General features: G+C 39.3%; 1 protein-coding gene across 4 annotated transcripts in view; it reads right to left on the bottom strand.

The window, feature by feature from the left end:
- The window catches only part of PPP3CC (protein phosphatase 3 catalytic subunit gamma), a 79,359-nt gene that overhangs the window by 23,902 nt on the left and 38,762 nt on the right, over positions 1–16,695 (bottom strand). For all 4 annotated transcript variants that reach the window (XM_028520338.2, XM_036032672.1, XM_028520337.2 and 1 more), the window contains exons 4-6: positions 16,172–16,283; positions 4,434–4,579; positions 2,549–2,688 (exon numbers count right to left, since the gene is read on the bottom strand). In XM_028520338.2, the coding sequence (XP_028376139.2) occupies positions 2,549–2,688; positions 4,434–4,579; positions 16,172–16,283 (398 nt within the window). The remainder of the gene's footprint in view (positions 1–2,548; positions 2,689–4,433; positions 4,580–16,171; positions 16,284–16,695) is intronic.

Below are 16,695 nucleotides of genomic sequence, written 5' to 3'. Positions count from 1 at the left end.
TCTACTTCCTACGTCTACCCTTCCACTACCCTGGAGGCAGCCAATGCCCCGGTTCCCTGGAGTCCACTTTCCGAGACTATATTCGGCTTTAAGCAGTTACCCGCCCCCCAACACACACACCCGACTTTCAGAGATATCATCAGATGGGACACACAGCCCTGCACTATATCTTTTTTTCAGTTTATCTTAGTGAGTATTCCATACCAACATACAAAGGGTTTATATTTTTTTTTCATTTTTAAAAAACAGCCTCAGCCCTGGCTGGTGTAGCTCAGTGGATTGAGCGTGGGCTGTGAACCAAAGCATCATAGGTTCGATTCCCAGTCAGGGCACATGCCTGAGTTGCAGGCCACGGCCCCCAGCAACCGCACATTGATGTTTCTCTCCCTCTCTCTCTCTCTCTCTCTCTCCCCCTTCCTTCCCTCTCTAAAAATAAATAAATAAAATCTTAAAAAACAAAACAAAACAAAAAACAGCCTCACTGCATTCTCTGCAGTGAGATATATCACAATTTATTTCATTGGTCTCCTACTGAACATTTAGGTAGTTTTAAATCTTTTGTCATAAATAATGTAGCAACAAATAACCTTGTTACAGACATTTTGCACACGTGTAAGTACAGTGATGCTACTTGCTCGCAGCAGCTCTGCTCTGCAAAGTCGCTGTAAACACTGAGTCAGTGAGCACCGAAACACCGCACTGCTCCCAGGAGGAACATACGGTTAGGGTCCCGCGAGCCTCTGGTCACAACACCTTCATCAACCAATCGATAAATAACTTTGTTCTACGTGTGTCTGAGTAAAGACACCTTGTTTAATATGTATTGTTAATACATAATATGTCATGTTGATTCGTGAACGTGGAACTCATGGCCAACAATGCCACAGCTCATGCCTGGGCCAAGCTTATAGAACACACAGGTACTTTCTCTACAAGGCACATCAGAGCCTTCTTGCACTTAAGAACACTAGACAGCACCTCAGTACTATGCTTGCAGCTGTTTTAAACAGCAAAATACCAACAAAAAATGTGGAAAAGGCTATGCTAAATAGGCCTCAGAAAGAAGACCTGCTTATAGCTGAAGCAGGAGGCAGAGCGACTCCTGTCCAACCCCAGCTGGGAACACAGGGCTGACACCGAGTTTTGCTCCCTCTGTCTGTACACACGCACATCTGTGAGTGGCTGTGAAAGTGCTGCGAGCCCTGGTTACAAATAAATCTTAGCAAGCAGGAAAACATGCAAGTTACAATTTGTGAATAATGAAGATCAACTACATAGCACAGGATTATGATTCAGAAGTAGAACTTCTGGATGAAAGGCCATGGGCATTTATAACAGAGAGATATTGCCAAGTGGACTTCCACAGAAATTGTACCAATTTTTACTGTGCTGACAATAAAGAAGTATTTTAAGCAATGTAAAGCAAAATCAAATTTTGATGATTTTATCACATTAGTCACTGCTAAAGTTGTCAGGAAAGAATAAAAAATGGTTGCTAAAGAATGTTAAAACTATGGTAAAAATGAGGCTTCTTACTGTTTGTATGTGGATTTCACTTAGTGAATGCATTACCTTAGGCAATTAACAGGTTTTTAGAGGACTAAATACGTGTATTATTTGTCATAATAAAATACTAGGATTAAAAAATTTAGACTTCAAACCTCCTTATATGTCCTTGCTTTTGAGCAGCAAAGCACACTGAACACTTACATACGAGATTTAAGACAACAGCCAACTTCCAGGAAATGTCATGAGTTCACGACGTACTGTTCTTTTTATATCTTTGCCTATACCAGTAGTTCCAAAGGCTGGAGGGCTTTAAAAAACAATAACAGGATTGCCCTGTGTCAGATGTACTGAGTTGGAATGTCTCGGGGAAGAGCCAAGAAATCTTTTTTTAAAAAGTCTCTAGGTGATGTTTGGGAACAAGTAATCTAGATCATTTCGAGTCAGACGACACACTGAAGCACTGCAAGGTGTTCTGCTCAGTCATGGTCGATACATATTCATTAGAGCATAACCCCTAATAAATATAAAAAACAAAAGAAACAAACAAGAGTTTTCTGTCTTCGGTTAATCAAAGAATTAAACATTAGGGGATGGAGAGGTCAAGCAAAAAAGAGAAAGAACTCATGGACGTGGATAACTGTGGTGATCGCAGAGGGAGGGGGTGGGTGGGGATGGAAGAGGGTACAAGGGGATACATGTAAGAGAAAAACTTCAATAAAAAAATAAACTATTAAAAAAAGTAAAAAATTAAAAAGAAATCCATATGCGCATCAAAATATAAACTACTTTAATTTGACTAAACATACTACCATTTCCTTTCTCAAATTTATAACTCTTCCTTTAAGAAAGATCTTATTTATTTATTTTTATTGAGAGGGGAAGGGAGAAAGAGAGGGAGAGAAACATTGATATGAGAGTGAAACACTGATCCGTTGCCTCTTGTACTCACTCTGACTTGGAAATGAACCCACAACTCAGGCATGTGCCCTGACTGGGAATCAAACTGGGCCCAACTTTATAACTCCGAGGATCTGCTTACCTGTAAAAATAAGAGCACCCTCGGACAGTGTTGTGGGTATAGTGCTCCAAGGTCTTTTCACTGCCATAGTCCTCTGAGGGATCAGACCAAAGCAGGTCGCACACTGGCCCAAAGGCTGGAGGTTCTTTAAACCTGTCTAACTAGAAGACAAGCAAAAGCCAAAAGAAGAAAATCATGAAAGCAAAAGAGCTTCTGAAAACTGGTATGGGCTAAAAAAAACCCCTCCCACCCACAAGAATGTATTAGGAGAGAAGGCTACAAAAGCCCCTAAAGGATTTTCCGGCAAGAAAATGAACATTTAACAAATTAAACATAATTTTTAGCATTTTTAATAATACAGGGTGGGGCAAAAGTAGGTTTACAGTTCATAGGGAAAATAATACAATAATTAATAAATAAGAAAATGAGAATAAATTGTTTTATGTACTCATCTGTAAACATACTTTTTCTCTACCATGCATTTTTTTAAAATATCTTTGTTATCTAACCATTCTATAAAAACGGCCCATTACATCCTCACCTTACAAGCAATATATACAGTCATTTAATTCAAAAGGGAAATCAACCACCATACAGACACACTATCATTTAGGAAGACTGGGAGAAATTCATCTCAGCTGCCTGGGTGGGGAATGCCCCCCTGAGGGCAGGAAGGGTTCTACAGTGGCTCTGTCCGTTCACCTCGTCCCAGTGCAGATCTCTTTATCTTAAAGAATGCTGGTCTTATTTTGTAAAAGGGCTTTCGCCCTTCCGTGCGTGGAGGCATTTCAATCTAAGTTATTAACTTACACTGTGGTTAAAGCATCAAAACAAAACAAAACAAAACAAAAAACACACAAAACAAGCAACTAGAATAGCTGAGTGCCAAGAAGAGTACTTCTACTAAGTGGAATCAATTGGTACAATCGACTCAGAATTGCAAAATTCAAGACTTAATACGTACAAGAAATGCTAGTTGTTTAAAAGACAATAAAGTAGTCATAAAGGCTGTGCATATAGACACACCTCTTACCCTGATGAGAGTAACCAGGTCTATAAACAGAAAAATCTTTAATTTTAGTACCTACATGAGAAAGGTGAGATACACAAAGGTAGATGAGTGGCGATGGTAATGTGGAACAACGTAAGTGAAGAAAGACGGGTCGTCATTTCTCAATCATAAGGATACGGAATTCTGGAAATACTAATCACCAGTCAGGAAGTGTAGCAGTTAAACTGTACCATCTAAAATGTCAAGGTCAATGGATTCCAGAGCTGGAAGAGTCTGCAGACCATTCTGACTTCCTCATTTCAGAGAAGAAGCTATGACTGAGGTTAAGTGGTTTGGTCAAGCTTACACAATTAATGGCAAAACAGGGATTAGAACCCTTCCTTAGGCACTGCTACAAAGTTTAAAGTTCGAGGAATATACTAAAAAATGGTATGTTTCTAGTTGATACAAGCACAGATTTCATGAAAAATTACAGAAAACTTCTGGAACACATACAGCACAGGTGGCAAACACAAGGCCCGTGGGCCAAATCCGGCCCTCCACCTTGTTTTATTCCGTCCGGCACCTTGTTTCTACCTGGCAGCATCACCAAGCTCCTTGGCCCCAGTTAAGGGGTAGTTACATTTATACAGCCCTAAAATTACATTCAGCCCTTTGAAGGCAACCTTGAGGCTGATATGAGGCCCCCTTGGTGAAAATGAGTTTGACACCCCTAAATATAGCAAATTATTAACAGGAGTTATCTCCAAATACTGAAATCAAAGGTGATTTCCATTTTCTTACTTCTAATTGTCTGTGCTTAAAATTTTTCAACAGTAAAGACATATTAGTTGACTGAAATAAAAAGCAAGAATATACACACACACACTATGAAAATAATGAAGGATCACTTACTTTCCTAATGTCATCTAAACAAGTAATTTCAGGCGACATCCCTCCATGCACACACAGAAACTGCTGATTTAATAGGGCAGCTAGAGGAAGACAGTCGAACGTGTCCATACACGCATCATACACCTGTTCTGAATATTTGATCCGACCTGTCAAAAAGGGAAAACAGGAAGAAAAGCTAAAATTTATCAGAAATGAACAAGGACACAGGCCAGAAGGAGATTATGAAGTTACTTCGTTGTCATTTACTTCAGGCAAATTTGAAAACACAATCACCTTTGTAAAGACATTTTTGAAAAGTTATGGATAAAGAGTAAACACAATCCCTCTCATACTCTGAAGACAAGAGTGACCTTGGACTAACTTTCTACCTCTGTTGCCCTGGAAACCTGATAAGGTGAATGTCAGCTGTGTTATTAAGCAATGCTGCTGCGTATGGTAAAAGTTACACAATCAGCTGGCAGGAAGCTATAGCTTTGAACTTCTCTGAGTGCCGTGACTCATAAGGTATGTCCCATGTGGGGCACTGGAAGCTACGCCAGAAAAGTTTTACAGGAGATATTGTTGCTTGCAGTGAATGGGGCTTCCAAGCCAGGGTGGCTCCCTAGTGTGCCCAATGTGGACATGCTTCCTTGTACCAAAACTGTGACTTGGAGGGGATGAGGGAAAGGGAGGTGAAGGCGGCAAACCTCTGGACCGCTTGTGCGCTCCTGTGGGGACAATGCCACTGAAAAGGGGCGCCTGGTGCTGCCCTGCCTGGACAGTGTCCTCCTAAGTAGATGGAGGTCAAGTGTGGCCCACGGCAGTCTTATGAGTCTGAATATTTTGTTGGGTCTAAAAAGACCTCCTGGGAGTGCTGAAAATATATGAATGAAAACTGGAGTTTTCAAAGTCATCGATAAAATGTCAATAATCTTTTTGTTCATGACTTTTAAGGTCTTTAAGAAAATTATGCCATGGGTCTATTTTATGTAAAAATGTTCATCTTAAGGAATTATATTTTGATGTGGCTGTCATGTTGGGGCTACAGAACAAGGAAATGCTCCACTGGTCAGAGGTGGGGTTACCACAGTTACAGAGAAAGAACAGCTCATGAAATATTAGGGAAACGGGAAAATGGCTCTAGTTTAAAGTGAAGCCAAGCTGTGACTGGAGGTGCATGTTGTTCGAAGGCCAGAGCCGTGCACACGGGCCGCCTACGGAGCTGTGGGTGCCTGTCCTCCCCCATGGCTCTGTGAAGAGGAGGCAGGGCCCACAGGGTCTAGACAACAAAGCTATAGCTAGTGAGTCAGGTTACCGAGTTGGTGCTTCTTCGTGTTTATTTCTTCTTGTAATCCCCAAACTTTTAGAAAAGAAATGTTTAAGTAATCAGAGCCCGGTATTGGCAAGGCTCTGGGGAATAAAGTGAAGGGTAATGGGTCCAATTTGGGCCAGGGTGTAGTACATGGGTGGCAGGAATGACTGGAGAGAAATCCCTGAAAGGAATGGGTAAGCCACTGAGCCACACTGAGGTTATAAGGCTTTCCATCCTTGAATGAGAATATTATCCTTATTGCATATTATGGGGTGACCAGGGTTTGAGGCCATTAAGGGAGTCTGGGTTCCGTGAGCAGCTTCCATAGCATCCTGTATTACTATGACAACAGTTAGATCATCTATCTCACAATACATGCTGCCTCGATTAGGACATCCAAGTTCACACAAGCCATGCCGTATACATCTTTGTATCTCCTTGCAATTACATCCTGATATTCTGCTTTGCATTTGAACGCTATAAATTTTGGTTACTTCAGAAGTATACCCAGAATTGGCCATAAAGTCTGTTGGAGGAAGAAAAATCAAACAAAAACCCCATTTATCTGTGGCCAGTGACTGACTTTCTCCTGAAAATCCTTGTAGCCAGAGTTTTCTGTTGACGACATCAACAAGGAATTCCTTTGTAAGAGTCTAAGATTACATACAGGTAGGGGTTTAAATTACTTACTAATTCATGCTCCACAACACCACTTTTACATCAATAAAATGCCTTTCAACCCTAAGGATGACTCAAAAAAAAACCCCAAAAACCCTTAGTCTACTTCCAAAAGGCGGCCAATATAGACAGTGATGTCAGGTAATATATTTTGTATAAAACAGGAAGTAAAAAAGCAAATTAAGCAACAAGAAGTTGATGTTACATTGACACATGACCAGGATAAATTATCATGTGCTACCTTTTTTATATTCTTCAAGTACATGAACATGCATATAAATACCAACATTTTTATTTTCTGACAGATTAAGTTGAAGATGGTATCTATATTCTTCTTGGACTTAATTTAAGTGTATTTTCTAGATGGACACATAATCTTTACATAGTACTATTTATTATTACATTACAAGTCTTACTGAAATCTGTTGAAGTCTCACGGTGGGCTGTGGTACCAGAGAGCTAAGTGCTCAGCACTGAGTTGTGGCCGAGAGAAGGGAGTCTGGAACCAGAGTGCTGGGATTTGAGCTGTGGCTCTGCACACTTACTAGCTATGGTGCTTTGGACAAATTACTTAAGTCTCTGTGCCTTGAATTCCTCAAGTATAAAATGGGCATAGTTATAATACCTATCTACATTATAAGGTTGCTGTGAGGATTAAAGGAATTCATAGATGTAAAACACTTTGAAAAATGTTTGCCACACAGTCAGTACTGTGTAAGTTAACCAATACAATTACCTTACTTAATCCTCACGAAGCCTTGTGAAGTAGGTACAATTGCTACGTTCATTAAAGAGCTGAGGAAGTTGGGCTTACTTGCCCAAAGCTGCAAGCTACTAAGTGGCAGAACTGGAACATGAACCTATTCATGCTCTTAAAACCATGCAATACTCTCCCCAATCATTACTTTTAAATTAAATATTTAATGGGAGAATCTAAATGGTAAAACATATATAATTTCCAAAGGTTAAATGGACTGGCTCCAGCACTTCATTTTCATGACGGATGTTGAGACCTATCCCATAAAACAATTATTTTTCTATGATAAGGGAAAAATGCATGTCACTCATAGGATCACAGTAATATAAGCTATAAATAGTATCAGTAACAACAACATTAACAAAACAAAATTTTCAACAACATTCTTTGAATGTAATTTTGAAGGTCAACACTATTTGCAAGAAATCCCAACCCATTCTAGTCATTGGTTATATGTTTTGATTTTACTTGTTTTCACTAATTTAAAAATGTAATGCATTTACATGGTTCGAAATTTAAAAGCTACAAAAGGGAATACAGTGCTTCCTACACCCTCCTCTGCAGGCAACCAATATAACTAGTTTCCTTGTGTCTTTACAAAGCTAGTCTATGCACACACATGCAGATGCATACACATGTTCTCTTCTTACAAATATCCTTTTGTTTTTTACATAAATAGCAGCATATACACACTGTTTTGCACTTACTTTTTCAAAAAAATTATGCTGTTACAGTTGTACCAATTTTCCCCCTTTGTTCCCCGCACCCAGCACCCCCCACTCCTTCAGGCAGCCCCACCCCTTTGTTCGTGTGCATGGGTTATGCATACGTGTAAGTTCTTTGACTACTCCCTTTCCTGTACTGTACTTTACATCCCCATGGCTATTCTGTGACTACCAATTTAGGCAGGGGATTAAGGGTACTTCTTAATCCCCCTACCTCTTCACCCATTCCCCTATACCCCCCTCCCATCTGGTAACCATCAAAATGCTCTCAGTATACATGATTCTGTTTCTCTTCTTGTTCGCTTAGTTTGTTGTTTAGATTCAATTGTTGATATATATTTAGTGCTATTTTATTGTTCACAGTTTCAATCTTCTTTTTCTTAAATAAGTCTCTTTAACATTTCATATAATAATGGTTTGGTGATGATAAACTCTTTTAGTTTTTTCTTGTCTGGGAAGCTCTTTATCTGTCCTTTGATTCTAAATGATAGCTTTGCTGGGTAGAGCAATCTTGGCTGTAGGTCCCTTCTTTTCATAACTTTGAGTATTTCTTGCCAGTCCCTTCTAGCCTGCAAAGTTTGTTTTGAGAAATCAGCTGGAAGTTTTATGGAAACTCTCTTGTAGGTAACTAACTGCTTTTCTCTGGCTGTTTTAAAGGTTCTCTTTATCTTGACCCTTTGGCACTATAATTATGATGTGACTTGGAGTGGGACTTTTTACATCCATCTTGTTTGGGACTCTCTGCTTCCTGGACTTGCATGTCTGTTTCCTTCACCAAATTAGGGAAATTTTCTTTTGTTATTTTTTTCAAATAGATTTCCCATTTCTTGTTCTTTCTCTTCTGCCAGCACTCCTATGATGCAAATATTGATATACTTGAATTTGTCCCAGAGGCTCCTTACACTATCCTTGTTTTTTTTTTTTTAATTCTTTTTTCCCCTTGATGTTCTGCTTGGTTGTTTTTTGTTTCCTTATGTTCCATATCATTGCTTTGTTTCTCAGCTTTATCCATTCTACTGTGGAGTCCCTATAAATTATTGTTTATTCCTATTAGTATATCCTTCATTTCTGTCTGGGTCTTTTTTATGCTGTTGGGTACTCACTAAGTTCCTTGAGCATCCTGAAAACCAGTGTTTTGAACTATGCATCTAATAGATTGCTTATCTCCATTTTGCTTAGCTCTTTTTCTAGGGTTTTTATTTGTTCTTTCATTTGGGCCATGTTTCTTTGTCTCCTCATCTTGGTAGCTTGCCTGTATTTGTTTCTATGTATTAGGTAGAACTGCTTTGACTCCCTGTCTTGGTACATGGCCTAATGTAGGTATCCTGTAGGGTCCACTGGCATAGCCTCCCCTATCACCCAAGCTGGGTACTCAAGGTACACTCTCCATGTTGGCTGAATATACCCTGCTCTTGCAGTTGAGACTTGATTGTTGTTGGCAGGTCAATAGAAGGGATTTACCTAGGCCAGTCAGCTGCAAGGACTGGCTGTGACCACTGACTACCAACCTCTGCCCTCTGTGGAGGATCAACCGTACAGTGGCAGGGTGGTGGTGCTCAGACATGGTCTGTAGGTGTCCATTGGGTATGTAGATTATAGGGTTGCCCAGGAGGGGCAGACCAAAGTTCGCCCTCACCTGTGTTCTGCTCAGGGCCACCCTGCGTGAGCTACAAAGAAATCTGAGATGGCTTTGTGCTGGGCTTGGAGATTCCCAGTTGAAGCCAAGCTGTGAATCTAGGCTGGTTGCTGCTAGTGCTGGGCCTGAGGCCACTTAGCCAGAAGTATGGGTGCTGGGGTCTAGCTGAGGCTGGCTATTGCCTGAGAGGACTTAGGAAGATGTAGAACCTGAGCGGAGACCAGTCATTCATATGGAAAAGCCACTGTTGCCAGCTTGGGTAGGCTGTAAATTGGGTGGGGTGGAGCCCCAGGGATTCACCAGGGCCCAGCAAACCATGGGAACCAGGTTGATGGAGTCTCAGATATGGCACCCGCCTGCCAGTTCTGTGGCTCTGTGGCTCTGTGGGGGGAGGGCTCAGAAAAGGAACAATGGCCTCTGCTCACCTTTCTCTCTGGGAGAAAGCTGTCCCTCAGCTCTCACCCTGATGCCAGACACTTCAGTTCTTCCCCATGTGGTACTGGTGCCTTTCAAGCTGCTGTCCCAGTGCTGGAGCTCAGAGGGAGTGAGTCTGAGTAAGTCTGTATGTGGGCTCTTTAAGAGGAACTGCTTGGGAATCCAGTAATTCCTTTCACTGACTCAAACCCTGCTGGTTTTTACAGCCAGAAGTTATGGGGGCTGGTATTCCTAGTTCCAAAACCCTGGGCTAGGGAGCCTGTTGTGGGGCTGGGGCCCTTCACTCCCAAGATTCCTCCTGAATTTTTATCTTCCACACATGGATGTGGAACCGGCCTGTTCTGCGTCTCTGCGTCTCTGCTTCTCCACGTCTCCCGCCAGTCTGAATGGATGCAGTTTCTTTACTTCTGTAGTTGACAGATTTCCATTCAGCTCAATTTCTGACAGTTCTGAGTGATGGTTGTTCTGTAGTTTAGTTGTAATTTTGATGTGTTGTGCAAGGACGTAAGCCATGTTTACCTACACTTCCATCTTGACCAGAAAAGTCCTTGCACTTGATTTTTGTACTTAACGTATTTCAGAGATCACATCTTTGTATGAAGAGCTTTGTAATTATTTTTTAATGTCTACATAGTATTTCACTTGATGAGTATACCGTAGACTAACCACACCAATCTCTTGCTACTATAATGCTATAATGTATAATAAGTTATTTCTTTTTTAAAATCAACCTAACACAACAATACTGTTTCATTAACAAAATCACCGGAGTTCCTGGAACCTATCAGTAAGCCGATTAACTACACATCAAAAATAGCTCATGTAAACAAAAAATTAATTTACATTAGAAATTTGGACCCAGGACTAGGGGATGGAATCAGAAAAGCGTAAGGTCTCTTGCTTTCCAAGTATCTAAAATAAAGAAATGTTTTTGCAAAGATATAAATAGAGGGTGGGGTAAAGTAGGTTTACAGTTTTTCATGTGGAAAATAATACAATAATAATTAATAATATAAGAATAAACTGTATTTCACACACTCATAACCGTAAACCTACTTTTGCCACACCTTATACATCTCTCTGCTACTCAAATTATCTTTGGATTTGAAAGCATTGCAAAAAATACAGAGAGTAATTTAAGAATTGATATAAAAAAGAAACGCCTCCATCCGCCCCCTTTAGAAACACTAACAGGACTGCAGCTGCACAACTGGAACTGAGCACCACTGATCAGTAATTAGAAGGGGCTGCTTGTAAACGCCAGTGGCGGCTCTTTAAGAGACCCACTTGTCAGTAAAAGCACCCATGCAAAGCACCACACGTGCCCTTTCCTTATACAGAAATAAATTCTGAAATTGTACTTGAATTTGTGTCCTTGTTCCAAGATGCATTTATATTTCAGATGCAGCATTAGAATGAAACAGATGGAGTATCTTGGTAGATAAAAGAAAAAGAAAGAAACCTGGTTTAAATTAAAGCATATAAGAAGTAAATAAAAACCTGAGATAAGAAATTTGGTACAAAATGAGACACTTAAAAATGTTTCTTGAACTTACTGTTTGGTCTTCCAAAAGTAGTCTGAATCATTTATACTAGTAAAAAAAAAAAAAAAAAAAAAAAAAAAACCTCTGAGAGAATAGAGGAAGAATTAGATAAAATGTTACCTAAAAAACCCCTGAATTTTAATTCAGAACAGAGGCATCCACAGACAGCTTTCTTCATTACTTCTCTATTGCTAAATATTGACCGTTCCAGGGCCTTATTGACCTGTTAACTGCTTGATATGCATTATTTAATTTTTCCAGGTAAAAGAATAGAGGTGTAATGAGGAATACTCTAATATTTGACTTTGTAAAACAATGCAAAATACTCCAGTTTTTAAACTATTTGGTGAAGTGGTCCTCAAATGACAAACAGTAGACACCTTCCAAGCCTCTTCTTAACTAGCAGCATGTGGCAGAATTACCTGGGGTGTTTTAAAAAGTCTTTTAAATGCTTGGGCCCCAATTGGGTAATTTTAAGGTTGCCAGTTAAAAAAATTACTGTAACAGTACTGCACAGTGGTGATGAAAGATAACTTAGGCAGTACATGTCCTCCTGACCCAACTCCCCACAGATAATCACTAGGACCAATTTCTGCAGATGATATATTTAATTTACAAAGGAGGTCACACTACACATGTTCTGCAAATGGTTTCTGTCATGTAGCAATATACCTGAACATCTCTCCATATCAGTACATCTAGATCCATCTTGATTTTTCAACGGCTGCCTAGCATTCCATTTTTTAGATGTACGAGGTCTGTCCAGAAGGTATCCAGCCATGTAATATGAAAAATAGAGACATTTATTGAAGAAGATACAAGATACAAGAAACACTGTATATAGGACAATGATGTCTCAGTCCCTTTTAGAGTAGGCACCTTGGGACCTCACACAGTTCTCCCAGTCTCCATCAGCTGTCCCATCGTACTTTCCTGAATCTCATCGAGGGTCTAAAATCTCTTCCCTTTCAACGATAATTTCAGTTTTAGAAAAAGCCAGAAGTCACAGGGCATCAAATCTGGGCTGTAGGGGGGCTATGTCACCTGGGTGATTTGATGTTTTGCCAAAAATTTCTGCACAAGATGTGATGCATGAGTAGGTGCATTGCCGTGATAAAGCTGCCAATCACAAGTTGCCCATGGCTGCAGCCTTCTGAAGCCTCCAAATAGTTTCCGCAGAGGAATGTTCAAGCTTAACACAAAATCTGATGCAGATTCCTTGCTCTACTCGCACAGTCATTTTGAATTCAATAGTCACACAGTCCTCATGCTCACTCAGTGGCACCTACAGTCCCCTCTGACTAGTACAGTGAAGTCATTGTTCACACATGCATATTCCAGTCCACTCTCCTTGGCTGCCAGGTTATACCAATGTCACATAAAGTGTTCTCATTATATTAATAATGGCTGGACTTTTTCTGTACAGACCTCATATTATCACTTATTTAAGCAGTCCCTTATTGACATTCACTATTATTTCATTATTCTTTTTTTTGCTATTACACTACAATGAACATCCATATTTATCCATATCTTATTGTCTTTTTATGAGTAGATAGTGCAGTAAGCATAATTCTAAAATGACCTGCAACAACCTACACCTTTGTATAACCTGTGCCCCTTTGAATGGGTGGGCCCTGTGAACATGCTGAGACTCCCATTACACTTCATTATGGTGAAAGAGATTCTCCTGGGTGGGCCTGGCCCAAGCAGACCAGCCTTTGAAAAGCAGAGGGTTCTCTCCAGCTGCTAAGCACAGGAGAGGAAGGCAGAGAGAGGCATTCGGGCAGCCGGGAAGAAAGCAGACGTCCATATTTTGACCTAACTATCCGTGGAGCCACAGCACACGGAACTGCGAGGAGGAAAAGGGACCTTAATCCTACAGCCACAAGGGCTGTGACTGGTGAGCTTGGGGAAAAACACCCAAGCTTCAGATGAAAACTGTAGCCCTGGCGATACCCTGATTTTGGCTCGGTGAGACCCTGAGTAGAGCATTTGGCCATACTGTGCCTGGACCCCTGCCTTACAGTAACTGTGAGGGAATGTGAGCTGTTTTAAGCATCTAAATTTGTGGTAATATGTTATACAGCATTAAAACAAGATAAATTTCTAGAAGGCAACTGCTGGGTCAAAATGTTTACAGATATTCCAAAATTGCTCTTTAAATTCTTTACATCAATTTAAACACTCACCACAGTAGATCTAATGTTTTTTAACTCCCTGGTTATTATCTGCTGATTTACAGTGCTTCTTCCAGTAATGCTCTGTACTTGCCCATCTGTAGCTGACTTTTCTGTCAGAGGAATTTTTTTAAGTGTTCATACTCTGATATTTCTTACAAGAAGAACCACCTTTTCTCTTAGGCTCTACTAGGAGGAAGAACTGTCATACAACTACCAACTCCAGTACAAAAAGCTACTGGCAACAGAAGCTAATGTGAGCATATGGGGCACTACCAAATTGTAACCCACCTATGAGTAAAGGGATTTTATGGGGGAAAGGGGAGTTGAATAAACTCTGAGTCTTTAAACACAAATTTAAAAGTTTTTTTTCAATGTTGAATATTCTTCTGGGAATAAAGCTTTATATATTTTATAATACATTCCTCCAAGATAGTAATCTGAAGAAAAATATGAACAGGACACAAAGTGAAAGCCGTAATCACAATATCAATTGTACTAACACCAAAGTATTTTTATATGTTCAGTATTATTCAGGGGAAGAGGTAGATTTTAGAGCTAGACAGGGCCCAAGAGATTTAGTTTACCTTCCTTGGTTTTACAGAGAATATGCTAATATAACATTTTAGAAATCAATAAAGGTAGAATTTTGGTTTTTTTAACTTTAGTATTTTCCTTTCACTCTATAAACTGATAACATAATTTTTGGAGGGCTATTTAGAGTATTTATTAATACTTTAAAATGTTCACACCCTCAGACCTAGCAATTCTCTTTGAGAGTTTGTCCTAAAGATACAAATCATAGATAATTATTCATTCCACAAATTAATTCAACCAATATTTGGTAAGCATCTCCTATGGGTTATTAGCTATGGTTCTCAGAAAGCAACAGTGAGCAAAGCATGTCCCTGCCATCATGGAGCTTAAGTTCTGGTGGAGACAAAGACAATCAATAAGTAAATATATTAAAAAATACATAATTTTAAAAAATCCTCACCTGAGGATATTTTCATTGATTTGAAAGAGACAGAGATAGAGGGAGAGAGAGAGAAACACCAATGTGAGAGAGAATCATCGGTCAGTTGCCTCCTGTACGCATCCAGACCCGAGCTTGAACCCACAACCTACGTATGTGCCCTGACCAGGAATCAAACCCGCAACACTTTGGGGCACAGGACGACACTCCAACCAACTGAGCCAGACTGGCCAGGGCTTATATAAAATATATAAAAATTTCAGGTGTTGATAGATACTATGAGGAAAAAGCAGGGTGTGAGAATAAAATGACGAGATTTTAATTTAGAAAAAGCGACAAGGGGAGGAAATCTCTGAAGAGATGTCACGAATGAAGGAAGGATGTGGGTCTTACAAGCAGACAGGTATCTGGGGAAACAAGAAACAAGGAGTGCGAATGCCCTGGAGCAGGTTCTCCCAACATCCTCGATACAGTCACCTATATTAGTGAACAGCAATTGTGAGTACCTAGATTCTGGTCAAAGAAATTGGTAAGGTTGTTTTGTTTTGTTTTGTTTTTTTAAATCACCTAGTAATGTTTTGATTTTTGAAAAACAATTCTACCTTTAATAATAAACTTTTTGCACTGGCCAAGTGGCTTGGTTGGAGCACTGTCCAAACAGGTTGAGGGCTTGATTCCTGGTCAAGGCACAAACCTAGGTTGCCAGTTCGATCCCTGGTTGGGGTGTGAATGGGAGGCAACCGATGGATGTTTCCCTCCCTCTCCCTTCTTCTCCCTCTAAAATCAATAAATATATCCTCAGGTGAGGATTAAAATAATAATAATAATCATCATAAAAACATTTTTTTACTATTACAGTATTATCTATAGTTAGAAACAACCTAAATATCCTACAGTTGTTACTAAATTGACTACATACATGATAATTCGTTCATAAAATGAAATAGTTTAAAAACATTAAAATAGCATTTTAAAATCACATTAAAATATTTAATGATATGGGAAAATGCTATTACATAAAGTGAAAAGAAAAAATTATTAAATAGTCCATATGAGTCAAACTTTATTTTAAAAATATACACATGTATATAAATATTTCAACTATTCAATGATAGGTTTTTATATATACAAAAAAGAATAGGCGTGCACCTAAAACCTGTGTAATTTTGTTAACCAGTGTCACCCGAGAAATTCAATTTAAAAAAGAAAGAAGACTATATCCCAAATATTGAAATAGTAGTGAATATCTTTCACTGATATGATTATGTATAATTTTTATCTGTTTTGGACTTTTCTATGTTTTCCAAATATATTAAATGTAATACTTATAAAAATAGGGGGAAACCCAAAAGTTATTTTCAAAATCAATGTGTTAAAGGGTGGAATTTTAGTTCTCACCAGAAAAAAGAAAGGGAAGCATGTGAGCTCCGTTCGTTTCTCTTTTCTTCAAGTTTGATTCACTTTGGAATTGCTTACAGGGTACCTAGAAAAGTTCTAGAGAAGCGATTATACTTACATTCCTGTTTGAAGGTGAAATATTCTGTAAGATGCCTGCATTCATGATTTCCCCGAAGCAGAAACAATGTTTTGGGATGATTAATCTTTAAACTCCATAAAAACAGTACACACTACAAGACAAATACAAGCATAAAATTTTTATTTGTGACCATGATAACACACAAAGATAACTTATGTAAATTCCGATGACTTGTAATGACACTTATGACTATCCCCAAGTTGAAACATGAAACCTTTGGCTTTCGAAAGTGGTGGCCAGGGGCCTAGAACTGACAGAGCACAGCCTGTAGTCTTCATAGAACTCTCTCTCTGTTCCTGTGTTCTGCACAAATATCTAGTTTCTGTGACAAAGCCACCCACACATCTATAGTATATACCTTAGTCCTAAGACCTTTCTTTTAACTAATGGAGAAACGCCACAGACATTTCTGCTAAAATCAGGAACAAGGCAAAGATATCCACTATCTCTGCTATTATTCAACACTGTTTAGCTTACAGAATTAGATAAAAGCAATCGATTAC

Source organism: Phyllostomus discolor, chromosome 8 (genome assembly GCF_004126475.2).
Source record: "Phyllostomus discolor isolate MPI-MPIP mPhyDis1 chromosome 8, mPhyDis1.pri.v3, whole genome shotgun sequence".
NCBI lineage: Eukaryota > Metazoa > Chordata > Mammalia > Chiroptera > Phyllostomidae > Phyllostomus > Phyllostomus discolor.
This window is presented reverse-complemented; position numbering and strand designations above follow the sequence as displayed.